Source organism: Procambarus clarkii, chromosome 75, assembly GCF_040958095.1.
Source record: "Procambarus clarkii isolate CNS0578487 chromosome 75, FALCON_Pclarkii_2.0, whole genome shotgun sequence".
NCBI classification, from domain to species: Eukaryota; Metazoa; Arthropoda; class Malacostraca; order Decapoda; family Cambaridae; genus Procambarus; species Procambarus clarkii.
Window position 1 is genome coordinate 28,818,686 of NC_091224.1, and position 27,781 is coordinate 28,846,466.

General features: G+C 45.4%; 1 protein-coding gene across 6 annotated transcripts; it reads right to left on the reverse strand.

Moving 5' to 3' along the window:
• Window positions 1–274: 274 nt before the first annotated feature.
• LOC138349674 (uncharacterized) lies at window positions 275–19,166 on the reverse strand. Of its 6 annotated transcripts, none has more exons than XM_069313498.1 (4): window positions 19,050–19,166; window positions 14,884–14,931; window positions 2,545–2,726; window positions 275–385 (listed from the first exon to the last, which is right to left on the reverse strand). In XM_069313498.1, the coding sequence occupies exons 1-4, from the start codon at window positions 19,149–19,151 to the stop codon at window positions 373–375; spliced, it is 345 nt and encodes a 114-aa protein (XP_069169599.1). In that variant the 5' UTR covers window positions 19,152–19,166; the 3' UTR covers window positions 275–372. The 6 variants fall into 6 exon arrangements, 2 of the variants coding, with proteins under 2 accessions (XP_069169599.1, XP_069169600.1); XM_069313499.1 differs by lacking the exon at window positions 19,050–19,166 and adding an exon at window positions 18,231–18,771; XR_011224729.1 differs by lacking the exons at window positions 14,884–14,931; window positions 19,050–19,166 and adding an exon at window positions 2,827–2,982.
• Between the last annotated feature and the right edge of the window lie 8,615 nt (window positions 19,167–27,781).

Consider the following 27,781-nt stretch of genomic DNA (forward strand, 5'->3'; position numbering starts at 1 on the left):
GTAGTGAATATTTTTGCTGGAGATTGTATAAACACTTTAGAACAGTGGGGAAGTCTAGTGTCTTGGACGGGTAGAGTCAACACTTCTAGCTGAAGTTTACTGGTCAATGATTATAGTTACTTATTTAAGAAACACCGAGTACCAAGAACTAAAATTGCCACTTGTATAGGTTTATAATCAATGTTAAGTTAATTACAGGTACTACAATCTGACAAGTTTTTTTTACAGAATTTGACTAAAAGTTCAGAACCCATTTTAATTTGGAAATTTAAAGTTATATAGTTGACGAACATTTATTCAAGTTACAAAAAGTGTGCCATTACTTTAAGATGGTTCAGGATTTAGAGCAGCCACTAGAGTTTTTCCAAGTCTTCAGTACCTAAACCTGGAAAAAAAAGTTAAATAAAATGAGTAACAACGGCTACAACGTGGTACATCGCTAGGCAAGAACGCTTACCCATAACAGGAAGTACAGTTAAGTGGCTTCGTACTTGCCAACAAGCTTGATAATTACCCACCTTTCCATGATTAACTATTCCATGGCCTTTGATAATCAGTTATTTCCCTAACCACGTAGATTTAGGTAACGTTACTTTCTAGTCGCCAATGTATTTGTATACATTGTGTCACCATCAGTGTTTAGTGGTGGCTGAAAATATGTCACTCGCAAGGCAAGTTTCTTTAGGCTAACTAATTCCAAATGTTAAATACTCTAGATTAAAATTAATGTATCAGAAACTTACGCAATCTATTAGACTTCTAGAACATTAAAATTTTAATTATCCTTTTGCGTTTAATGACGACTGGTCTACCCGACCATTTACCAGGGTACGAATAATACCAGTTACCACGTAACTGGCACCGACCAGATGTGCTAGGGGAAACCTAATGCCTAACTCTTAATACAACCGAACTTTCAATCCAGAGTGCGCATGGAATAAACAACTAATCATTTTTCAGGAAACGGTCATTTCTTCAAAGTCTTATTTTTTTCCGACTATTTTAGACCAAAATAAAACTATCCAATATCCACTTTATACATGGTCAAAAGTAAAGTTTAATTTTCCTGTGCAGTTCTGCCTTTGTGAAGTGCTGCACCTTCAAACATTTAAACCATTTTGAAAACAAATTTGAGCGAGAATGTAAGTTTCTCTTTACACTCAAATCTCAGGCCTATGGGCGATTTCCGACGTGTAGGCGGACAAACAAGGTTCAGTCAAAGGAAAAAGGAGTTTCCAAGAAATTTAATTGTTAGGAAATAAAACAGCGTTGTATTAAGTAGAAGTTCAGGTTGAATACATAGGCCAAGAGAACCATCACTACTCTTCCCCACAGCGTCACATGGGATTTTGAAGCAATTCCTATTACAGTGAATACCGACAATATTACCACTTTCCAACGGCACTAATTTGATCCAAGTTATCTATATCACATTTTAAAGTTTAGAATTATTAGAAGACAAAACAGCCGTCACAAATTACACATTACAGGTTTGGTAAGAAACTTGTAGATGCCAATGATACTTTGACAAGCGCATACTAAAAACGCTATTAAAGTTTTGAAAAATTGCAGACGAAGCGTGCAAAAATTTTAGTGCACGAATGCTAGAAATTTAAACTATTGAATGCCTAAACAAGCCAAAGTTCATTGATTAGGATAGCCAGGACATATTCCATCTTTTTACAAGGTAAAAATTAGGAAGGGTTTCAGATTTACACTGATAACAGCAAGTCATAGCAAGATTCAAAACCGCCATACTGAAAAATTCAGGTGCAATAGGCACAGGATTAGCTAGAAGTGACCAAAGATTACCCTATTTTTCCTTACACATACGGAGACCCAGCGAAACTTAGAAAACAGTACAAGTACTTTCAAGCTACTTTAGAGATCAGGTTGTAACTTTGGTTAGTATATATATATATATATATATATATATATATATATATATATATATATATATATATATATATACACACACACACATACAAGCAGCCGCTTTCAACCACTTAGACTAGTAGCCAGATGGCCTGGTTAATCACCTAGGCCTACGGAGGTAGTATCACCTTTTGGTAATTAGTGGCCACATTCTTATCCTACCTCGCTCACAGTTTATGAAACTTAACGATGGGAAGACTAGCAGATTGCTACTCTAAATATCGCTAGATGAATAAAAATCAAATTTCCCTATATAAATTAGTCAAGTAGGGAGATCCCCCGATAATTTTACCTAGTAGTGCAGAATGTTAAATGTCAAATTCTAGTATAGATAGTCTTGAGTACTGACGAGTTTTGAGGATGCAGCTCTTGTAGCCACTACTTCAATAACATTAAATGTAAAGTGGCTACATTTTATAAACTTTAAGCCATAAAGATTCTCCGTTTAATTCAGCAATGAATAGAGTAGTTATTTTAGATTAGGACAAAGATAATTAAGAATTTAGTATTTACACATTAGCCTGTTAATGTCCATTGTCCATTATTTTAAATTTATTCAATTTTTTAGTACTAATTTAGTTCTGAAAGTCCCGATTGAACTGTACGCACCTGTGTCTACCATAGAGCCCGTCATCGTAGTACTGTTGATAACCGTGGCCGTACGTGGGACGATACCCGTAGTTGTCCTGGTAGTAACCTTGGCCATACACTGGCTGGTACCCACGATCGTGCCAATATTGGGCCGTCGAGAAGTGCAGTAGAGCCATGAGCACCAGCAGGAGGACCAGGCTCTGTAAATAAAGTGTCAAATAACAAGGCTAACAAACTTTTAAAGACCAAGAAAATAAACATCAATATAAGCTAAGAATATTTTAAAGCTGGAATACTTACAACACAACGCATAGCAAACATGATGGATACACAGACAACACTGAGAGTCTCCCAAGCTGTACTGACGCTCCACAGCCAAGTGACCCGGTTATATATGCTCCGCCAACACAAGCGGGAGCCCACTTGTTCCGGAAGTGTTCGAACGTCATCAGTTGTGAGTCGTGTGTAAATCTTTTCATTCATAAACAGGGGGTTTGGCGAGTGCATGGAATGAACTTTGGGTCTTTGTTTGGAGGACGGGCTGAACAAGGAACCGCAACCCGTCCTCGACTCAAGTCCATTACATCCAGCGGTCAACCCCACAGACGCATTCATAAATTTTAACATGCTGGTCATTCAAAAGAGGAATTTTCTCAAGTATAAATTAATATTATAATATATTAGCATATTGTGTATATATAGGCATAGGATAGGTTAGGTTAGGTGTTTAGGTTCTGTTGGCGATTATTTGTATTTTTAGTACGTGGGTGAAGCATTTACAGCGTTGTGGTTCGAACAAAATTCGTCAGTGAAGCACTTGTTCCGGATATGTTCGAACGTCAGCAGTTGTGAGTCGTGTGTAAACCGCTTTTCATTCATAAACAGGGGGTTGGCGGGTGCGTGGAATCACTTTTGGATCTTTGGAGGACGGGCTGCAACACCTGTCGGTTCTTCAGCCCGTCCTGTGGGCTCAACGTTCACCCCTTCCTGTGGGCTCAACGGTCACCCCCTCCTGTGGGCTCAACGGTCACCCCCTCCTGTGGGCTCAACGGTCACCCCCTCCTGTGGGCTCAACGGTCACCCCCTCCTGTGGGCTCAACGGTCACCCCCTCCTGTGGGCTCAACGGTCACCCCCTCCTGTGGGCTCAACGGTCACCCCCTCCTGTGGGCTCAACGGTCACCCCCTCCTGTGGGCTCAACGGTCACCCCCTCCTGTGGGCTCAACGGTCACCCCCTCCTGTGGGCTCAACGGTCACCCCCTCCTGTGGGCTCAACGGTCACCCCCTCCTGTGGGCTCAACGTTCACCCCTTCCTGTGGGCTCAACGGTCACCCCCTCCTGTGGGCTCAACGGTCACCCCCTCCTGTGGGCTCAACAGTCACCCCCTCCTGTGGGCTCAACGGTCACCCCCTCCTGTGGGCTCAACGGTCACCCCCTCCTGTCGGCTCAACGGTCACCCCCTCCTGTGGGCTCAACGGTCACCCCTTCCTGTGGGCTCAACGGTCACCCCCTCCTGTGGGCTCAACGGTCACCCCCTCCTGTGGGCTCAACGGTCACCCCCTCCTGTGGGCTCAACGGTCACCCCCTCTTGTGGGCTCAACGGTCACCCCCTCCTGTGGGCTCAACGGTCACCCCCTCCTGTGGGCTCAACGGTCACCCCCTCCTGTGGGCTCAACGGTCACCCCCTCCTGTGGGCTCAACGGTCACCCCCTCCTGTGGGCTCAACGGTCACCCCCTCCTGTGGGCTCAACGGTCACCCCCTCCTGTGGGCTCAACGGTCACCCCCTCCTGTGGGCTCTGTTACGTACCCCTATAAGATACGTAAGTAAATAAATTAATATGTACATTTATAATTGTGTGTAAATTACAAGTATGTATATTGATATACTTATATGTTCTATGCAAAAGTAATTTCATGTTACAGTGTTGGCGTTAGGCCCAACGTATCGTGGGAATGATTGTTTTATTTCTTTGTGTGCTCAGTTTTCCCATGGGAACTAATGATTTATATGTGATCATATGTGGGTAACAGAGGTGAATAATAATTGAGTGAACTGTATCTGGCAAATTGTCGTGGGATCGTCCGTTGCTGGGTGAGCATGCCATTATTCCCCTCTGTATGCGTATTTTAATTACTATGTAAAGAAATAATTACCTTATTTTTGTATATCAATATGTATTAATTATTCATTAAGTTAGTTTAAGATTACTCTTGTCACAATGTATTGCTCCATTGTTGAAATAATAAATATTGTAACTTTGGCAAATTGTTCGCGGGGCAAGGCAATGTTTTTGACTCCCGCGTTATTGTTATTCAGTAGCTGATCCGGAACCAGAGAGTTAGCATCTTGTGGAGTTAAGTTATACCTTTTTGTTCTGTCATAGCCATACATATAATAATATTAATTTAATGTCTGGAAGATACAGTGATATTTTTAATGTGATATATTGTGACCAAATAATCATCTGTTTGCTATTGAGATTTATGTAATATATATCTATATAAGATTTTATATCTATTCTTTCAGTCCTAAAGGAAGATTTTTTATTAATGTGCTCATTACTTATCAAGGGGTTATACTGGTGACCCGCTCTTGTGAACAGCAGTTTTTAATAACCCTAGACCTTGTTGTTGTTAGCTGTTTCAGGGTCACGAGCCGTAACGTACGATAGGTAACAGGCTCAACGGTCACCACCTCCTGTGGGCTCAACGTTCACCCCTCCTGTGGGCTCAACGTTCACCCCTCCTGTGGGCTCAACGTTCACCAACACTGGCAGGGGCCTTTGTTTACAATGGCTGCCCCCCCCCCCCTCCACACTTACAGAAACGGTCCGTTATATTTCGAGACAAGTGGGTTATTTTGTACATTTTTTCACCCTTCCACTGATTATTATTGAATATATGATTATTAATAACAATAATTTGTTTATTGTGTTACCAGTTCTGAGACAGGAAGATGTTTAGTGTAATATTAGTTAGAAACGAATGTAGGGCCTGACGGCTCAATGGACAGCACTCGGGGTTCGTAGAATTTCCCCACAATTCTAGATCATTGTTGGTCCATCAAATTAAATAAATTAGTTTAATAAATTAGTGAACATTATAAATATTGTCAGTCGCAGACCGGCCGCGTAGCCTCTAGGTAGCCTACAGCCCCCACTTCCCCCTCAGCGGTTCACGGAACGTACAAAATTTTTTTGGAGTTTATATCCTTGATGAGACGGCGCTTAAATTAAAACCAGCCAAATTACCAGCTGCGACCTCGCCGAGTTATCCACGAATTCTGTGGTGTTTAATTTTGCGATAGGTCACTAATAATAATAATAACAGACTTTATACTTCTAGATAATACTATTAGTTTTTAAGAGGCTAACAACACCAATTGTTTATATAATTTCTCATAAGTAGAGAATTATTTAACCCACATATATATATTGCACTAGTCTTCACTACGCAATACAATATTTACTAATTGCCAACCCATTACTGAGTTGGATATTTATATTGACTAGTGTTTATTGATAACCTAGTTGTACTACATAGTCTAGTTGTACTACATTGAACAACCTAGCACCATTAATTAATGGTGCATACCCTATTTCGGGTAGGATTTATACCAGCTCGAGTTAAGTTGTGAATCTATAATTTACTAATTTTATAATTGTTTACCTATAATCATTGCACGTTTTGAGTGATTAATGTCTACACTAACCAAGGGTGATAAATGAGGAGCTAACTTGAAGGTACTTCCAGTGGCACTGGATTATCACTCAAATCATTTGTATGTATGATTATATTTAATATATATCAATTTTAAATGCTAACCTCTAGAGAGGTTGGATTATAGCCTAGTGACTGCCAAAATTTACCCTAGGCAAGTATTATCAGTACGTGCTCAATTTATGAGCTATAAAACCCCAGTTATTTCCACTACAAAATTATGATGTCAAAACAGAATTCATTTCATCTGTACAACAGACGAAATGTCTAGTAATAGTATATTGTACCACAGATCATACCTACGTTACTAAAAACACGCGACTAAACAACTGAACATGTGTGAGAAATTAATTCAGTCAAACGTGACACCTAAAGTGCTTGAAATCCACATAGAAGTCGATAATCAAAAACAAGTAATTATTCGCTGCCTCTGAAGCCCTTATGCTCAAAGCCTCAACCAACAAAATATGCACCAGAACAAACAAACACCTTACTCGCCCAAATGGCACAATTGGAGGAGTTTCAAAAACGTCTGGGGAAAATTATACAATGCCAAAAGCAATTAAATACAAATTCATTATCCAGCTCAGCATCACCCAATATTATACAACCAGAAACTGAACAATTCTTAGAGAATTTATCCACATTCTCTGTGGATAAATCTGAATCTTTGATTCTGAATCATCAATATCTGAGGCTACTGAATTAAATAATTAACTACTAAATTAATTTGGAGTGCCTCCAAACTGAAATTAATGGTGACGCTGAACCAGTAGTAGAAACTGTAAATGAAAATGTTGACAGCACTAATCTCCCAGTCCAGCTCCTTAGAGATAATGCTGACCACGACAAAGCTGTCATACATCTAGTACTACAATTACTGGACTTACCTTAACCTGATCAGACTTCTGACTCATAATCCTTTAGCTTGGAGTTTGAGTCACAACTAAGAACATTCAGTCTTAAGGTTGACATAACCATTTTAGAGTGGATGACCCAAGTAGTCATTCAACGTAAACTGTCCAGCGAAATACTAGATGGATTACACACACATTACAATAAACCCATCCTGACAATCACTGAAGGTTCATGTTCGGTCATAGACAAACGACGTGCAAATGAAGAAGTTAAAGCCTTTTGCGAGCCTCCAGAAATAGTAAATTAAAGGGTAAATCAAATACCCCCAAATAAACATCAACCAATTACTTCCATAACCAAGGGGAAGGATATCTGGCAGTGAGGGAATTATGCAGCGGAATCCTCCAAGCCTACTGTTACTAGTTCACCCAAACCGGTAACTTCCAAGCGTGCAGTAGGCTGGGGGACATGTTTGCTCTGCAAAAGCAACATGTTCAACATACCGTTGCACCAATTATCCTGACACACACACACTCGTATTGAGCGACTCCTGGTATTAAGGAAATGACCAAGGTGTCTCAAATCACACAGCTTCGAGCGTTATGAGACCTAACTATACACCTGCAACAGGTGTAGAAGAGGTAAGCACCATGCAGCACTGTGCAAACATATGAAATTAATGTATTACAAACCCAAGGGGGGAATAACATTTCTACCACAATACAGTGGTATTGTGGTAGGAATACCAACACAATACAGACGGGGCCGGTGGCTGACTGGAAACGTGATACTGTGGTCCCGGGTTCGATTCCCGGCGCTGGCAAGAAACAATGGGCAGAATTTCTTTCACCCTAATGCATCTGTTACCTAGCAGTAAATAGGTACCTGGGAGTTTGTCAGCTGTCACGGCGCTTAAATCACCACACACACACACACCCTGATTCCTTGGGGGGTATGTGTGGTGTGGGAAGGGGAAAAATAGTTGTTAGTAATAGTTGATTGACAGTTGAGAGGCGGGCCAAAAGAGCAGAGCTCAATCCCCACAAGCACAACTAGGTGAATACAGTATTGCAAGATGCGACAGAAAATCTGTGTCCAATCAGCAAAATCAAAAAGTAACGTGATTTTGCGTACTGCCAAAGTTACCATTCAAAATAAGAGGGGCCAGGGTCCATACTCATGGGTTGTTTGACCAAGGGTCCCAGAAAACACGTGTCACTAAAAAGGTGGCAGATGATCTGTAATTAAGGTCTGTTAAGCAGGTGACATTGAATATTTTGGAGTTCCTATCAGATACCGGACCTCAAGTCTACCAAGTAGTACAGCCATCAGCACGATAAGGCAGCTACGTCTGTCAAAGACAAGCCATTGTGGTACACAATTCCAATAGACTTACAAGTGCAAGGTCTGGGAGCTACTGCCAATTTCCCGAGAAATAAAGGAATAAAATTGGCAAATAATATAAATCTGATCACCTCACCGACTTCGGTATCCTTGTAGGTGCAGACTACTACCACCAATTTATAACTAGCCCAACTAAATATCAGGACATAAACATGTTACATTCTGCAGGAAACAAATTACTCTCAGGCCCAGTAATAAGCCTGAGGAGACCTATACCTGCAGATAAACAATACCAGTAGAAATCTAAATATGTCAGCTGATTATACAACTCCAGTAGCATTATACTAAGGAGATTACAGCTGACTATAACAACAGTGGTTGATCTTAATATCATTTAAAGCTGAAAACAAGTTCATGAGGCTTCAGTGGCAAATCAGTGAACAGTAGCCTAAACGGCTACAAGTCACTGCGACCAATGTCACTGAACCCACTGCAGTCTCAGAACGATACTTGACTTTATTGACTATTCAATTCCTCTGAATCAATCTAATTAACCCCAATTTGTCAGCCAAATCAACTCCAGCAAATAAGCACAAGGGAGCTTGACTGACTATATAAATCTGACGACTGATTTTGATACATTTATTAGTTAATCAAAATATTTAATCAAGGTATTCCATGGGCCTCTGTGTTTATATATTAGTGACCAGTTACCTGAACAAGCTTCAAGTTAATATAACTAATGTCACTGTTCTCACTGCAGTCCCGGAATCATACTTGAATGTAGTACTTTATAGCATTCAGTCCTCTGGATTAAATAACATGTAATTTGGGTTGAATTTTAGCTTCCCAAGAGTTAGCACAGAAATGAAATCGCTTAAGACTTCCAACCCCTGCAACTCGAGTACGGGACATCAGTCCAGTACGAACTTGTGCACAAATGTGTCATTACTAACTACTAACAGTAGTATCGGTGTTCGTCAGTCCTAAATAATGGACTTCGACCCTTGAGCAGCCCCCGGGAATTATGTTGGAAAACCCGACAACATTTACTAATATTCAATACAATAGGCAGATAATATTGCTGCTAATCTACTAATAACAAATTAACCCTAGAAATAGTGTTTGTATCACTTAAAGGATGTGGCACAGTGGAATTTTCCTAGCTAGAAAATGGGATATCATTGCCACGTCGCTATTACATTCACCAGCTAATTCTGTTGGGAATTATTCTTAATACAACAATCTCTGGACTCTAAACATAAAAACATCTCCCTTGAATCAACTTAATTATTAGTACTAAAGTAGCATAAATGTAGGCCCTCTATCCACTTTGATAAAACGCATCTGTAGAACAAGGGATGCGGTCAGTGGGAGGGAGCCTCAGTCAGTCGCCATTTAATTTAACATCAAGTCTTGCTGGAGCAGAACAGACCTACAAATAATACCCTTGGACCAGTGTTACGGGAGTAATAGTGCTCCCGTTATCAACACCAACTTTGTCTACAGTAAGGCAAGTCCCTTAGATTCCTATTTCACCAAGCTTATTAGAGGCCTTTAATATTTAGATTTAGGATATATTCCGGTCAGGACACACAGCAAGCCACCCAATAAAGTATATTATTTGACTCTTATTCAATTAATATACTAATATATTCCCCTGTCATATTAGGATTCCTGCTATTATTGTGTGTGCCCTCTGGCAGTTGTAACTGAAGAGGAAGAAGAATTAAAACTGGTTACCTAGTACTCCAGCACATAAGTTGAGGCCAGCCTCATCCACAAGGTGTATAGACTGGCGTGTTCATCCATGTTCATACTGGTTATCTAGGATATAACAACAATACAGATAAGGTCTCCCCATATTAGTTAATAATATATGTAGTTTAATACTGTAGTGAATGTCTACTAACGAATAATTTACATTGTTGACTACATTTAAACTATAAACCCCCAGAATGAGTAAGGAAGCAATTTGTGAGACATTATAAGAAATACAGTCCGCTTTAAACTTCATAGTTTGCCATCGAAAAATACAAATTAATGTCATATATAAATTACAGTACTATATAAATTCTTTTAAATTAAATAAGTATAAATCTCACAGGTCAATTCCCCCGCACACGAAGTTCACTCGTTTCCCTTCACAGAACATGCGACCCTCACTATGATACTGTCTCTGCTTGACCACCTAAATATTCTCCTTATAACCGGCACTTGGCCCAGAAGCCGCTGGACCCCTGCTGACGGCCTGGCAGCCCTACTTGAGTGTGCCCAACAATGTTACTTGAGACCAATCAACATAACAGTCAGAGACATTGAATATCCATCAATATACAACCTAAATATTCACTCCATATAGTAATATTTACACACGAAATACTTCCACAAAGATATTGCTTATGTTTGTCCTTTCACTGTGTCAGTCTGGCACTGACGCAGTGAGAGACTGCGTCAGTCTGGCACTGACGCAGTGAGAGACTGCGTCAGTCTGGCACTGACGCAGTGAGAGACTGCGTCAGTCTGGCACTGACGCAGTGAGAGACTGCGTCAGTCTGGCACTGACGCAGTGAGAGACTGTGTCAGTCTGGCACTGACGCAGTGAGAGACTGCGTCAGTCTGGCACTGACGCAGTGAGAGACTGCGTCAGTCTGGCACTGACGCAGTGAGAGACTGCGTCAGTCTGGCACTGACGCAGTGAGAGACTGCCTCAGTGCCTAACAATGGACGGAACGTAACAACACAAACATGCATAAGGCCTCTTTTAAGACTTATTGTTATATGGAAACTTTATATCAACAATGGCAATCTCTAATGGTCACCTTAGCGACACTCAGGATTTTATCAGCAAAGTTGCCATAACTTTTTTTAAGCTCTTTTCCTGATTTTTTTTTGTCTGTTGTGTTTTCACTTGGATGGCTTTAGACTATCTATTTGTTTTTTAGCTTTAAACCATAAAATATATTTGACTAAAGTCATATAGCATATTCACAAACAAATCCTTACAGGTTACACATCCAGACATACGTGTTTAATACTGGTTCACGTCCCACCTACTGATACACAACTGACACAGCCACCTGTCCCCAGAGAGGTGGTGACCTGGAGGTAATCACTTCGAAACCATTATTATTTGCTCCCTATCCATAATTAGATTAGATTAAGGGTTAAGGTTCGTTAGATTTACCTACGTAAATAAGGTGTCTTATTCTCAAACGTGTCATATATGAAATTTGAAAACTATTTGAGTATCCCCCTAGAATTTTATTAACAGAAAACCTAATTTTTCTGTTCGTTTTTTTTTTTAAAGTAGGCAAAGACACTTTTAAACCAACGAATTATTATATAATAAAGTTATAACCTGCGAATATTCTGTTTCGGACAAAGGTTAAATTGCCAACTTGCAAGTAGACTATTATTGGAACCGTATTTAACCAAGGCGGTTAAATCCCTGGATATTTATCATTAGTCATCAGCATGACTTTACCGTGAGGGCGGGTGGCTGGTCAGTGGCATCACTGTGGACGGGCTGCACACAGTGATGCCACGTCACTGTGGACGGGCTGCACACAGTGATGCCACGTCACTGTGGACGGGCTGCACACAGTGATGCCACGTCACTGTGGACGGGCTGCACACAGTGATGCCACGTCACTGTGGACGGGCTGCACACAGTGATGCCACGTCACTGTGGACGGGCTGCACACAGTGATGCCACGTCACTGTGGACGGGCTGCACACAGTGATGCCACGTCACTGTGGACGGGCTGCACACAGTGATGCCACGTCACTGTGGACGGGCTGCACACAGTGATGCCACGTCACTGTGGACGGGCTGCACACAGTGATGCCACGTCACTGTGGACGGGCTGCACACAGTGATGCCACGTCACTGTGGACGGGCTGCACACAGTGATGCCACGTCACTGTGGACGGGCTGCACACAGTGATGCCACGTCACTGTGGACGGGCTGCACACAGTGATGCCACGTCACTGTGGACGGGCTGCACACAGTGATGCCACGTCACTGTGGACGGGCTGCACACAGTGATGCCACGTCACTGTGGACGGGCTGCACACAGTGATGCCACGTCACTGTGGACGGGCTGCACACAGTGATGCCACGTCACTGTGGACGGGCTGCACACAGTGATGCCACGTCACTGTGGACGGGCTGCACACAGTGATGCCACGTCACTGGACGGGCTGCACACAGTGATGCCACGTCACTGTGGACGGGCTGCACACAGTGATGCCACGTCACTGTGGACGGGCTGCACACAGTGATGCCACGTCACTGTGGACGGGCTGCACACAGTGATGCCACGTCACTGTGGACGGGCTGCACACAGTGATGCCACGTCACTGTGGACGGGCTGCACACAGTGACGCCACGTCACTGTGGACGGGCTGCACACAGTGACGCCACGTCACTGTGGACGGGCTGCACACAGTGACGCCACGTCACTGTGGACGGGCTGCACACAGTGACGCCACGTCACTGTGGACGGGCTGCACACAGTGACGCCACGTCACTGTGGACGGGCTGCACACACTGATGCCACGTCACTGTGGACGGGCTGCACACAGTGACGCCACGTCACTGTGGACGGGCTGCACACAGTGATGCCACGTCACTGTGGACGGGCTGCACACAGTGATGCCACGTCACTGTGGACGGGCTGCACACAGTGATGCCACGTCACTGTGGACGGGCTGCACACAGTGATGCCACGTCACTGTGGACGGGCTGCACACAGTGATGCCACGTCACTGTGGACGAGCTGCACACAGTGATGCCACGTCACTGTGGACGGGCTGCACACAGTGATGCCACGTCACTGTGGACGGGCTGCACACAGTGATGCCACGTCACTGTGGACGGGCTGCACACAGTGATGCCACGTCACTGTGGACGGGCTGCACACAGTGATGCCACGTCACTGTGGACGGGCTGCACACAGTGATGCCACGTCACTGTGGACGGGCTGCACACAGTGATGCCACGTCACTGTGGACGGGCTGCACACAGTGATGCCACGTCACTGTGGACGGGCTGCACACAGTGATGCCACGTCACTGTGGACGGGCTGCACACAGTGATGCCACGTCACTGTGGACGGGCTGCACACAGTGATGCCACGTCACTGTGGACGGGCTGCACACAGTGATGCCACGTCACTGTGGACGGGCTGCACACAGTGATGCCACGTCACTGTGGACGGGCTGCACACAGTGATGCCACGTCACTGTGGACGGGCTGCACACAGTGATGCCACGTCACTGTGGACGGGCTGCACACAGTGATGCCACGTCACTGTGGACGGGCTGCACACAGTGATGCCACGTCACTGGACGGGCTGCACACAGTGATGCCACGTCACTGTGGACGGGCTGCACACAGTGATGCCACGTCACTGTGGACGGGCTGCACACAGTGATGCCACGTCACTGTGGACGGGCTGCACACAGTGATGCCACGTCACTGTGGACGGGCTGCACACAGTGATGCCACGTCACTGTGGACGGGCTGCACACAGTGACGCCACGTCACTGTGGACGGGCTGCACACAGTGACGCCACGTCACTGTGGACGGGCTGCACACAGTGACGCCACGTCACTGTGGACGGGCTGCACACAGTGACGCCACGTCACTGTGGACGGGCTGCACACAGTGACGCCACGTCACTGTGGACGGGCTGCACACACTGATGCCACGTCACTGTGGACGGGCTGCACACACTGATGCCACGTCACTGTGGACGGGCTGCACACAGTGATGCCACGTCACTGTGGACGGGCTGCACACAGTGATGCCACGTCACTGTGGACGGGCTGCACACAGTGATGCCACGTCACTGTGGACGGGCTGCACACAGTGATGCCACGTCACTGTGGACGGGCTGCACACAGTGATGCCACGACACTGTGGACGGGCTGCACACAGTGATGCCACGACACTGTGGACGGGCTGCACACAGTGATGCCACGTCACTGTGGACGGGCTGCACACAATGATGCCACGTCACTGTCACTCACTGACAATCTTGCCATTATTACTCAGATTTTGACTTGTGACTGTTCAGTGTGTACTTTGCTCTATGGTGTGAATTTGTGAACTTAAAAAACATTTACCCATAACCACATCATAAAAAAATGGAAACCATCATAAAGTAGCGGCCTTAAGTACAATAGTAAATGGGATGAGACTTTTCATTGGGTGAAAAAGTCTGTTGATGGCTCAGACTCGGCATATTGTAAACTTTGTCACTGTAATATTGTTCCAAGAATGAGCAGCCTCTTAAATTATGAACAGTCCGAGAGGCACCATGTGAGAACTCCCTCTCAAGACCACACAACTTAAACGCTGCACGATCATCTTTGCACGACGGGACATTGTTGCCAGAACATAAAGAGAACAGGTAACACTCACCACCTCTGTGACTGGTTGAACACGTCCTCGGTGGCGTCCGCTTCTTACCTGCGGGAAATAAACACCAGGGATTATCAAGGAGAAGATGATGGGGTAAATATTCTGAACGATGTGACAGAGCAAATGAAGGATAGATGTGGTTGTTGCTGTGGTCACTGAAACATTGGTCGAGAAAAGTACATACGTCATCATTTGAGAGTCGTGTGGACAACGTTTTTCATTAATAAACGGTGTTTGGGGGCTGGATTAACGAACACTTTGTGTTGGTGAGGACGGGCTGGCGTGAAGCAGTGTAGAGGTGCGCAGCCCGTCCTCATCAACAAACACCAAATGCGTGTTAATCGAGCACCAAAATCACCTGTTTTAAATGGAAAGTGTTCACACACCTCTATACTGGCTTCACACACTTTCACAATAAATTGGGAACAGAACATAAGCAACTAACCTGAGCCAAGTTTTACAGAACAATCCAATATGTAGTAATATTAATATATACGAGAATACCTGGTTTTTAATACGCAGAATCTTTATGTTGATGAATGTGGCGGTTAGGGTCGGCCACCGCTTGGGCGAGCATAGCCTGAGGATGGCTGGCCTCATCTTACTCACAGACTCACCAGCAGCAGTAAAATACTGCAGTTTATCATCAAAACAAGTTCCGCCGCGTTCACAGTGAATTTGACAAATACTGAATGTTTGGTGGAACCTTGTTGGAACCTTCTTGTCCGAAGGTTCCAACGAGAGTATTTGGGTTCTCTGGTCCACTTCAGAACGCTTGAAACTATAGCTGTAGACGCGCTCCATTCACTTCCAGTTTTATGTATACAAATAACAGTGCCACAACACCTAACCTTACCATGTCCTATGAATATAAACAATATAGTACGATATTAGCTTATACGAGAAAATCGTTATTTGTAATGGGTTATGAACAGATTCATTCATTGAGTCTTGTGTTTTGTATTGGCCTCACTGCGCCTATCAGCCTTCTTGAGGGTTATTAAGGCTGATCACAATAGTTTACCGACCAACCAGCAAGTTTACCTTTGCCTTGGACGAAGTCCAGAATTAAAAGTAAACTAATTCACCAAGAAATTTGGGATACACAGGTTTCGTGTAGTCCATTGTTATATTTTATAAATAGATACATAATAAACATTTATTTAAGTTTTCTACTTGTATAAAATCCCATATTTCAGAATGAACCGAGGCGTGACCAGCGGTAATGAGGACCTCTGGTCATTGTAACACCCATCCCCTCTCCCCCTTAGAGTTGTCACTCAGGGAAGCCTTCTCCAAGAGGTCAGCCCAGATGACCTCCGGATTATCTTGTATGTTGATTAAAAATTCCTGGCTTAGTCTTAGTCAGCATAGTTTCAAGTATGTAATATTTCTTGATACTCTGGTCAAACATTGCAAGGGAATTAGACCCCAGATTCTTGTGTGTAAACATCCATGGATCTCCCCCTTTTGGCCAGGTCAGAGGTCAGTCACACACGTAATTAATAACTCTTCTCTTGAAGAGAGTATGGTGAATGTCAAACCAGCTTATTGAAATATTTTTTAAGTGTCTGTGCACGTGTGGCCCGACCCCCCTAGCATTTCTGATCTAGGTAGCAACAGCAGTCTCCCCCTCCCCCCCTGTTGAGTTCTATATAGAGGTCCTGTAGAGACTTAGTTGGAGGAGAGTGCCGGACACCGGGGTCCAGAGAGGGCTGTGGAGAACATCGGGAGGTGACAGAGGGAGAGACAGAGGTCTTAAGGTAATGTGTGTGATCTCTGAGGTTTTGTTCCATGTCCAAATTTCTTAACTTTTGGCCAGTGTTAGAGTAGGATTTATAAGTGGTGATTGACATAATTTTGGTCTCGATAAACTCATGTTAAATTTCCCGTCTGTGTCAATTGTTGAATCCTCTTAGCCTTTCGGATATAGTGGCTAACAACCGTTTTCATAATTAATGACAGTCATAGAAAGTACTCTCCAAGTCAAGCAATGTTTCTTGCCTCGTTGCTTGATATAGTCTCAATGGTCAAAGGCAGATGGTGGCAGCGTATTTAATCCTGTGTTAGCATTTCCTTATTGGCAGTGTATCTTTTAGTTCCGGTGTAACCATCATATGTCAGCTCATAACAGTGTTACCAAGTGCAACCGATGGGGAAGTGTTACTCAGGATAAGTAGTGTTTACATTATTAGTTTAGTATCCATTATAGTGGTGTTCCATTAGAGTGGTGTTACATCATTACGTAGTTACACAGTTAAGATTGTCAAGAGTTAATTTGAACTAGTTATTTTTGGATGACAAATATTGCTAAAAGTTTTGTATTATTAATTTGATATTTTGAGATCACTGCTGATCTGTGAACACAGTAGCAGTGTCACCCACCTGTCCTGACGTGCTGATTAGTCCAGGTGTCCTCCAGGGCTGCTCCGCCACCTCCACTTGTGGCTAACTTTACGTAGGTCGACACTTGTAATGGTCACCACCCCCACACTTGTAATGGTCACCACCCCCACACTTGTAATGGTCACCACCCCCACACTTGTAATGGTCACCACCCCCACACTTGTAATGGTCACCACCCCACACACTTGTAATGGTCACCACCCCACACACTTGTAATGGTCACCACCCCACACACTTGTAATGGTCACCACCCCACACACTTGTAATGGTCACCACCCCACACACTTGTAATGGTCACCACCCCACACACTTGTAATGGTCACCACCCCACACACTTGTAATGGTCACCACCCCACACACTTGTAATGGTCACCACCCCACACACTTGTAATGGTCACCACCCCACACACTTGTAATGGTCACCACCCCACACACTTGTAATGGTCACCACCCCACACACTTGTAATGGTCACCACCCCACACACTTGTAATGATCATTCACCCCACACACTTGTAATGGTCACCACCCCACACACTTGTAATGGTCACCACCCCACACACTTGTAATGGTCACCACCCCACACACTTGTAATGGTCACCACCCCACACACTTGTAATGGTCACCACCCCACACACTTGTAATGGTCACCACCCCACACACTTGTAATGGTCACCACCCCACACACTTGTAATGGTCACCACCCCACACACTTGTAATGGTCACCACCCCACACACTTGTAATGGTCACCACCCCACACACTTGTAATGGTCACCACCCCACACACTTGTAATGGTCACCACCACCACACTTGTAATGGTCACCACCACCACACTTGTAATGGTCACCACCACCACACTTGTAATGGTCACCACCACCACACTTGTAATGGTCACCACCACACTTGTAATGGTCACCACCACACTTGTAAAAGGTACTCACATTTGTCCACGGAGTACATCCGCTGAACAACAACAACACTTGTCCAATGGCACACGCACTTGCCGGAGGGAACATACGATTGGTCAAATGTACACACACTTGTCCGAAGGTGCACACACTTGGCCTATGGTGCACACACTTGGCCTATGGTACACACACTTGTCCGAAGGTGCACGCACTTGCCCTATGGTACACACACTTGTCCGAAGGTGCACGCACTTGCCCTATGGTACACACACTTGTCCGAAGGTACACACACTTGGCGTATGGTACACACACTTGTCCAAAGGTGCATACGCTTGGCCTATGGTACACACACTTGTCCGAAGGTGCATACACTTGACCTATGGTACACACACTTGTCCGAAGGTGCATACACTTGGCCTATGGTACACACACTTGTCCCTAGGTGCATACACTTGGCCGAAGGTGCACACACTTGGCCTATGGTACACACACTTGTCCGAAGGTGCACGCACTTGCCCTATGGTACACACACTTGTCCGAAGGTGCACGCACTTGCCCTATGGTACACACACTTGTCCGAAGGTACACACACTTGGCCTATGGTACACACACTTGTCCGAAGGTGCATACGCTTGGCCTATGGTACACACACTTGTCCGAAGGTACACACACTTGGCCTATGGTACACACACTTGTCCAAAGGTGCATACGCTTGGCCTATGGTACACACACTTGTCCGAAGGTGCATACGCTTGGCCTATGGTACACACACTTGTCCAAAGGTGCATACGCTTGGCCTATGGTACACACACTTGTCCAAAGGTACACACGCTTGGCCTATGGTACACTCACTTGTCTGGAGAAAGAGACACTGGCCAGCACCAAGTGTAAACACGCCCCACCATGCCCACGGCGTCTACGCCACTGACAAGAGTGTAAACATGGGCCAGACATTTATCAATATTTCTCATCAACAAAATATTGTTGCCCTTAAATATTATGTAGTAAAAAATGGCAATTTCAAGGATTTCGTTCTCTTAAAACGGCTGATACAAATAATTAAATTATTGTGTAATTATACCGGACAGTCGTTATGGTGATTGGTAACTGTAGCAGTGGGGGTCCCACCTTCTGAAAGCACTTTGCTAAGGTGTTGTGGCGTGCGTCGGGGTAGACGCACCCCAAGTACAAGTAATGCGTCAGGAGTAAGGCGCCGTAACGCATGCGTGTGTAGGCTGTAGAAATACACGTTGGTTATGAGGGAATATGACTCAAGAGGCGGCCAAACTTGCTCACTGTAAGAGCCACAAATGATAAAGTTCACATGTTTGAGCGCCGCAAGAAATGAACGAAATTTACACCTTGGTTTTTATTGTTACACATTTTGTTACAAAAATGTTTTATAAATTTAAAAAAATTTCTATCAAATACAATACAGTAATATTTATTCGTTCATGCGGTTTTAAAATGTTTATTTGTATTAGTTTCAGGAATCACAAACACACAAATATGTAAAAAAAAAAAAAATAAGCACAAAAATTTGATACTGTAATCAGATTTCCACCGTACAATATTAGTCTTAATTAATTTTAATTTTTATGGCAAGAATACAATGCTACAAATATCAGGGTATTAAAGACAATATTTACCGCTAGTAGTGGTCTTGCTGGTCTCCATCTTGGGTGTAAATCATTTATAATCTGGCTGATATGTCGTCAGAGCTGTACGAACTAGCTCCGTCAGGTGTTGGTCTATAAGGATCGCACGAGGCTTCCACTTCTCAACCTTCATGACAGAGTTCCGTGAGTCACAATAATATATGCTGAAAATTTATATGAGCCTCACACTCGTTTTCTTTAGTTCAGGATATATCGGGTCTGAACTTATACTGAACTCCCTTTCATAGGTATTGGAACTCTTTATATAGCCGCATGTTCCTGGCTCTGGATTCGGGTCGAAATTTATGCAATATTCAAATTCTTTAAAAAAATTCACGAGCTGCAAATTAAAGGTCAAAGAGCTGCGGTTTGGCCTCCCGTGGAATATGTATTATATATGCACATGTGCAAGACGTGAGGGAAAACGTTATGCGCAATGTGTTAGTGAATGCAAGGCGTTAGTGAATGTGTGATATACAAGGTATCGGTGAATGCATGATATACTAGGCGTCAGTTAATGCGTGATGTGCACAACAGTACGCGGCCCATTTCATGTTTATTATAAGAGAATATGGGGGAATTTGGGACGCGTGCGCGGTATCTACAGTCATGAGTTCCTGTTGGTGAATACGGGACGCACAGAGATGCAAGTTATGAGAGTGAAAATTACGTCAATTTTCGGCCATATGCGCTTCGTCCAGCACATTGCTTAAGCTGACGCATCTTGCAGAGTATAGAGCTCATCCTCACACAAGTCATATAACGTGCCGATGCTTAACAGATAAACCTATTCTAATCTTACTTTATATTTTTGTGTAATTATTTCATATTGATTAAGAATTTAATACATTTTTAACAATGGGTCACTTCTAATGACAGCCATAGTGGTTGTGCCGAGTTGTTTTAATTTCGATAAGACCTTCATTTGTCTATATGACCAACCACTTGGGCTGGGCGGTAGAGCGACGGTCTCGCTTCATGCAGGTCGGCGTTCAATCCCCGACCGTCCAAGAGGTTCGGCACCATTCCTTCCCCCCCCCCCCGTCCCATCCCAAATCCTTATCCTGACCCCTTCACAGGTATATATAGGTGTAATGGCTTGGCGCTTTTCCCTGATTAGTTGTATAATTGTCTATAAATTATCCTTAAATACAACTATCTATAGCATGTATAGTTTTTATATTTTGCAATTTTTATATTCCAATTTGTAGATGGTAAACATTACGGTACAGAAACACTAAATTATTTGCAGTTTCTTATAAAAATGGGGTAATGTTTCTTAATTCTTGATAAATTGAGAAATTTGTATAATATTTCTTACATAAATCATGGTAATTGTTATAATTTCCTTCATATAGATTGGAAAGCGAGCCTTATTCAGCCCTGCAGTAACTAGTCATAGATATTAATATAGTTTATTAAACAGTATATAATTGACCCATTTATAAAAACAACTATATAAGACAATTATTCTTTTCCGCTTTATTTTCTAGTGGAAGCAGACAACCGCTCGACCTCTTCAGATTAATACATGGATCACGGTAACTAGATTGTTTATTCTCTTCTTCTTAAGAGTCGTGCTTGGCAAGCTACCATTAATACAGTAAATTATTCCTTACAGCATGGAAGATTCGCTCCCAAAAGATTTCATGGCTAGTGTAGAACGCCACGACTCTTCCTCCATGGCGCTATTCTCTTCGTCTCTTGTTTTTTTGTTAATCTGTCTTTGTAAGTAAATAATTATTAAAAGAAGGCATCAAACCGGGAAGGCTATGTAGCACCATCAAATGTGCGGAATAATCAGAGGGCGCTAAATATCACCAAGGATGCCAATACGAGAACAAAAACGCATAAGGCGAACGATATCAAAAGTATCAGTCACGAAGAATTCTATTGAGGGGACAGGTGACCGCGAGGGGCGGTCGGAAAGCAGGACACACGCTCGTCCTGGAAGTCAGGACATTCAAGGAGGACATGCACGACTGTAAGAGAGAGAACGCAATGAAAACAATAAGGAGCAGGGCGGCGTTTAAGCGAGTATGGCCAATACGCAACCTCGCCAGAGCTGTTTCCCATCGTCGGTTACATTGGTACGAGGACGGCCACAAGGACACACAACTTTTAAGAGTACATAGTTTGTTACCAGTAACAGACGACCAACAAGCCTGCCAATGAGTAAGGATGGAGGAATAGATTACCGGGTAAAAGTCAGAATAAGGAATACGTTTACAGGAGAGATGGGACAAGAGCAGACAGCTTCCTTGGCGGCAGCATCCGCACGCTCATTTAAAGAGACACCAATATGGCTGGGAACCCAACAAAACTCAACCGACTTAAATTTACTGTGAACAAGAAACAGCTAATGATGGATCTCGACAACCACTGAATGAAAGTTTTTAAAGGACCCAAGAGCCATGAGGGCACTTTGAGAGTCAACAACAACTACAAAGGAAGATTGACAATGAGAAAGCAGGAGATGAAGAGCATAGAGAATAGCATAAAGCTCCGCTGTGAAGATGCTAGTCTCCGGAGGTAAGCGACACATATAAGTGTGATCAGGAAAAACAATAGAAGCCAACACCATCCGCAGACTTAGACCCGGTGAAGACGGAAACGGAGCGCGAGTAAGAAGAAAACTGCTCAAGGAAACTGAGCACTAAAACTTTGTTTTAGAACCGTAGGAGGGGTAAAAGCTTTATTGATGCGGGTCAAGGATGTATAAAACTGCGGAAGGGGGACTCTCCACGGGGGCAAAAAAGGAACAACACGAGGAGAAACATTAGAAATACGAATGGAAAGAGAATCCTGAAAGCGAGATAATCGGACAGAAAGGTGATGATGATGAAGAGGAACAGAAACCGCAGGAGGGGTAAAAGTTAAAGCACGACAGAGGTGAGAGGAAGGATGTTGCAACGACCGCGCACACGATAGCGAAGACAGTAGCGATCACGGCGGTCCTGGAGAGATAGGAACCAAGTGTCAACATACAAGCTGAGGACGGGAGTCAAACGAAAGGCACCAGAACTGAGGCGCAACCCAGTATGGTGCATAGCATCAAGACGGCGAAGAGTAGAAGGAGAAGCAGACGAGTAAGCAGGGCACCCATAATCGAGCTTAGACAGGACGAGAGAGAAATGTAAAGCGAGGAGAGAGCGCCTATCCACTTCCCAAGAAGTACGGGACAATACCCAAAGGAGGGTAAGGGCCTTAGAGCACTCAACACGGAGGTAAGAGATATGGAAAGACCAAGACAAACGAGTGTCAAAGAATAACCCCTAAAGCTTTGCGGAATCTTTATACTTGAGGGGATGACCATAAAGTGACAAAGAGGGTCGAAGAACGACCCATTTCCGAGTAAAAGTCATGGCACAAGTCTTAGTAGTAGAGAACTTGAAGCCATGATCGGTGGCCCAAGACGACACAGCATCAATCGCAAGTTGCAGCCGGCGCTGGAGGAGAGGCGAATCATCACCCTGACAGCAAAGGGCAAGATCATGGACATAGAGAGCGGAGAAGACACCTGAAGGAAGAGAGGAAAGAAGACCATTGAGGGCAACCAGAAAAAAGAGTAGTGCTCAGAACACTACCCTGGGGCACACCTTCGTATTGCTGAAAAGAGGCAGAGAGAGCGGTACCAAGGCGCACCCGAAAGGAACGACGAGAGAGGAAGCTGCGGATAAAGAGAGGGAGATGACCACGAAGGCCAAAAGAATGAAGCTGGGATAGAATATGATATCACCAAGTGGTGTCGTAAGCCTTTTCCAGGTCAAAAAGAACGGCAACAATGGAGGTCCTCGCAGCAAAAGCAGTACGAATATAGACCTCCAAGTTCACCAGGACATCTGTCGTGCTGCGGCACTTGCGGAAACCAAATTGAGAAGTGGAGAGGAGGTGATGGTGTTCCAGGAACCACATCAGACGAACGTTAACCATACGTTCAAAAAGTTTGCTGACACAACTCGTGATGGCAATAGGGCGAAAGTCCTTAGGGGAAGTCCCAAGAGACCCTGGTTTGCGAACAGGGAGGACAACAGCATCAAGCCAGTCCTCAGGGACTGACGACTCCCAGATCCGATTATACAGACTCAGTAAATACTGAGACGTGCACGGAGGGAGATGGCGAAGCATCTCATAATGAATACCATCGGAGCTCGCCGCCGTAGAAACGCAGAGGGCCAGGGCAGAACGAAGTTCAGAGACAGAGAAGGGATCGTTATAGGAAAGTCGAAGACGAATGCAGAAATCTAAAGGACGAGACTCAAGGACAGGTTTACGAAGAAGGAAAGATTGGGGAAGATGAAGACCAGAGCTAACAGAAGAAAAGTGAGAACCCAGTTCGGTAGCGACCTGCACCGGGTCCGCCACAAGAGTACCACGGAGGTGAAGGACCGGGGAAACATCTGGAACGAACTTACCCGCTATCTTGCGGATACGCTTCCAGATCTGGGGCAGGGGAGTTTCGGACGTAATTGTGGAGACATAAGAAGCCCAACATTCACGTTTAGCCGCACGGATGGCCCTACGGGCCACCGCATTCGCTTTCTGAAAGAAAAAAAAAGAACCGGTCGTCTGCCGACGGCGGTGACGACCGATTCCAGGCTGAGAGCGGTTCCAGGCTGCACGCTTACAGCAGACAGCCTGAGCACGGTCCGCATTCCACCAGGGAACGCACTTCCGTGGACCCCGAGAGGAAGAGCGAGGAATAGAGCGGAGGGCAGCGTCGAAGACAGTGTCATGAAAAAGGAGGAGAGCGCGAGGGAGAGGCAGAAGGAAGAGGTCAGAGAGAGCAGCACTGAGGGTAAATAGATTCCAGTCCGCTTTAGCATACTGCCACCTAGGAAAAGAGAGGGAAGGGCGAAACGAGAAAAAGGAAACAAGGAAAGGGAAATGATCACTGCCATGGAGGTCATCAAGAACCTGCCACGTGAAATCTAAGTAAAGAGAAGAAGAGCAGAGAGAAAGATCAAGACAGGAAAGGGTGCGAGTCCGAGAGTCCAAATGAGTGGGCTCACCAGAATTTAGAAGAGACAGGGAAGAAGAGAGGAGAAACGGCTCAAGAAGGCGACCCCGGGTATTAGTCAGAACGTCACCCCAAAGAGAATGACGACAATTGAAGTCACCCAGCAGGAGCACAGGCTCCGGCAAGGAGTCTAGGAGGTGTTGCAAATCAGGAAGAGAAAGCGGGACACTCTGGGGGAGATAAATGGAACAAACTGTGTACCATTTCCCCACAAAGATACGAGCAGCAGAACAATGGAGAGGCAAAGGAAAAAGTAAAGGAACAAAGGGAACATTAGCGCGAATCAAGAGAGCAGAAGAATTAGGAGCCCCAGCAACGGCTAGGGGGGGGGGAGAGAAAGGAATAGCCATGAAAACGACCAGGACGAGCACCAAGCATTGGCTCCTGGAGACAGACACAAAGGAGCGAAAACTGCGAAATCAGAAGTTGGAGTTCGAGGAAATTGGCATAATAACCTCGAACGTTCCATTGAAGAATAGACATCGACGAGAAGGGAAAGGACAACAACAGAGAACAAGGAAGAAACAAAGAAACACAGCAAACGAAGAAACACAGCACGTTAAAGAATATAAGGGTCAGCAAAGTCAGGGTTAGGGGGCATGGGTAAACTGAGCAAAGACGGAGGGAAGGAAGCAGGAGCAAAGACGGAGGGAAGGAAGCAGGAGCAAAGACGGAGGGAAGGAAGCAGGAGAACAGACCAGAGGTGGGCGGGCGGGGTCCGGAGGAGGAGGAGGAAGAGGAGCAGTCAAGGACAGCAGAAGGAAGAGGGGGAGAAGAAAGAGGGAAGCGCACCTCAGCAAGAGCAGCAACCGAAAGGGAAGCAGGGGCCAAAGAAACCTCCATAGCAGGAACAGGGGGCGCAATCACTGAAATGGGAGGGGAAGGAGCAACAGAGCCAGAAGGGGCTGAGGAAGAAAGCGAAGCCTTCTTACCTGCCGGGGAGGAGGACGGGGAGGAGGAAGGAGAGGAGCCAGGCTTACGCTTCTGACTTAAAGAGACCGGTGTCCCAGCAACTACGTACCGGGCAACGGATTCCAGTGTCTCAACAGGAGAAGCTGAACGAGAGCGCACACGACGGCCGTTAGGAGAGCGATGGACATCCGCCTGCACCGACAGGCGGCGGGGAGAGCCGATAGATGGAGGAAGTGGATGGGAAGGAGGATCGGAGGGAGACGAGGAAGAAGACACAGGAGACATGACAGACCGGGTAGAAAGAAGGGGAACCCCAGACAGAGGACCAGGAGGGGGACCCCTCGGGACAGAACGCAAAGGAACAGAAGAGGGGACAGTGGGCGTATCAGGGTCCAAGGCCCGGAAACGGTTGAGAGTCTGAGGAAGGAGGGAAGGACGAGGAGAGGAAGAGCGCAACACGCGAGCATAAGAGACGTTAGCATAAGGCGGGAGCCGGCGAACCTGGCGCCTCGCCTCAGGAAAAGATAAACGTTCCCGGTGCTTCAAGTTGAGGACGGCTGCCTCAAGCTTGTAATGGACACACGCACGGGAGAAGGTAGGATGGGCCTCACCGCAGTTGAGGCAGCGAGCTTGGGGAGAAGTGCACTCCGACTTAGAGTGACCTTCACCCCCACACAAAGGACAGAGAGAGTGAGTCCCAGAGCAGCGGAGGACACCATGCCCAAACCTCCAGCACTTGTTACAAAGTCGAGAAGGAATATACTCCTGAACAGAGCACCTAGCACCAGCAAGAATGACAGAGGATGGAAGGGTCCTACCATCAAAAATGACGGCGACGACCACGAGGGGGACGAGTAAACGAGTCAACCTGGAGGACAGAATGGCCTTGGGCATCAAGGATATGCCGAATATCATCGTGGCAATCCTGCAGATTCCAAACACCGGTTGCAACATGGGGCGGGAGGAGAATAGTGCCAACACTGGCATTCATCCGAACGTTCTTGGAGACCCGAACAGGGTTCTCGCCAAGGCAAGATAAGGCAGCCAAGCGGGAAGCTGCATCCTGAGAAGGAGCAGCAACGACACATGTACCGAGACGAGTGGGGTTGAAGGTAACAGACGCATCTACGGAATCAACAAGATGCCGATGGAGGGAGAAGTCGTCAGGAGGTGCAGAATCAAGAGGGAGGAGATCAAAGTATTTGGCCCATGAAGCGGGACCAAACAAGGCCTGATACGCGTCAGTACGGGAAGGAATCGAGCGAGTGCGGCCAGGGCGCGAACGGCGTTGAGAACCCCCAGAGAGAGTGGGGTCAAAAGGCGCAGTAGTCACAACGAGAGACTTAGCCGCACCAGGGGACGAAGAGGTCACCACTGGGGGCTGGAGGCTCGACCCAACCACAAAGGAGGGAGGGGAGCTGGGGGAAGAAGTCAGGATGGTCAAAGGAGGAGCAAGGTCGGGGCCCAACGCAGCGGAGGCTACAGAGCCTGGTCTTCCAAGACAGGCCGACTCGGGGGCTTGGTCGCCCACCCCACGAGCCCGAGAGGGTACAACAGAAACATTTAACGACATAGGTACGAAGAGTGATAAATTCATATACGAATGTGCCCCCATACCCACAATGGAGCTACAATTAGAGGCAGGACACCCAACAGAAAGCTATCGTCGATCATGCCGGGGCCCCCTAGGGGTGCGTCGTGAGTATACGCCCTACAAACGCCACCTTAAGAACAGTCAGTCCGTCGAGATCGGGTTCAGCGACGAAAGGGGGATTGACAATAAAAGGTTCCCCTCACTCGAGACGTTGGGTACTACAGTTCTACGGGTGCAAGAGTATGTCTCCTCAAGCACCCAGGCGTCAAAATAGAAGAAGTCCAAAGAAATAATCCAAAACAAGCAAAAGGTCGGCAGGAAACGACAAGCAGATAGGAGAAGAGGGGGGAGAAAAACGAAACAATGAAAAGGAAAAGCGATCCGGCACAATTAGAGAAGA

Bases quoted from the DNA above. Each gene is read 5' to 3' on its own strand.
- LOC138349674 (XM_069313498.1), bottom strand. From the start codon at position 19,151: ATGTCTGGCCCATGTTTACACTCTTGTCAGTGGCGTAGACGCCGTGGG. The intron at 14,932-19,049 runs GTGAGTGTACCA...TATTTCCCGCAG, and splicing joins GTGTCTCTTTCTCCAGACAA to GTAAGAAGCGGACGCCACCG. The intron at 2,727-14,883 runs GTGAGTGTTACC...CTTTATTTACAG, and splicing joins TTCAACCAGTCACAGAGGTG to AGCCTGGTCCTCCTGCTGGT.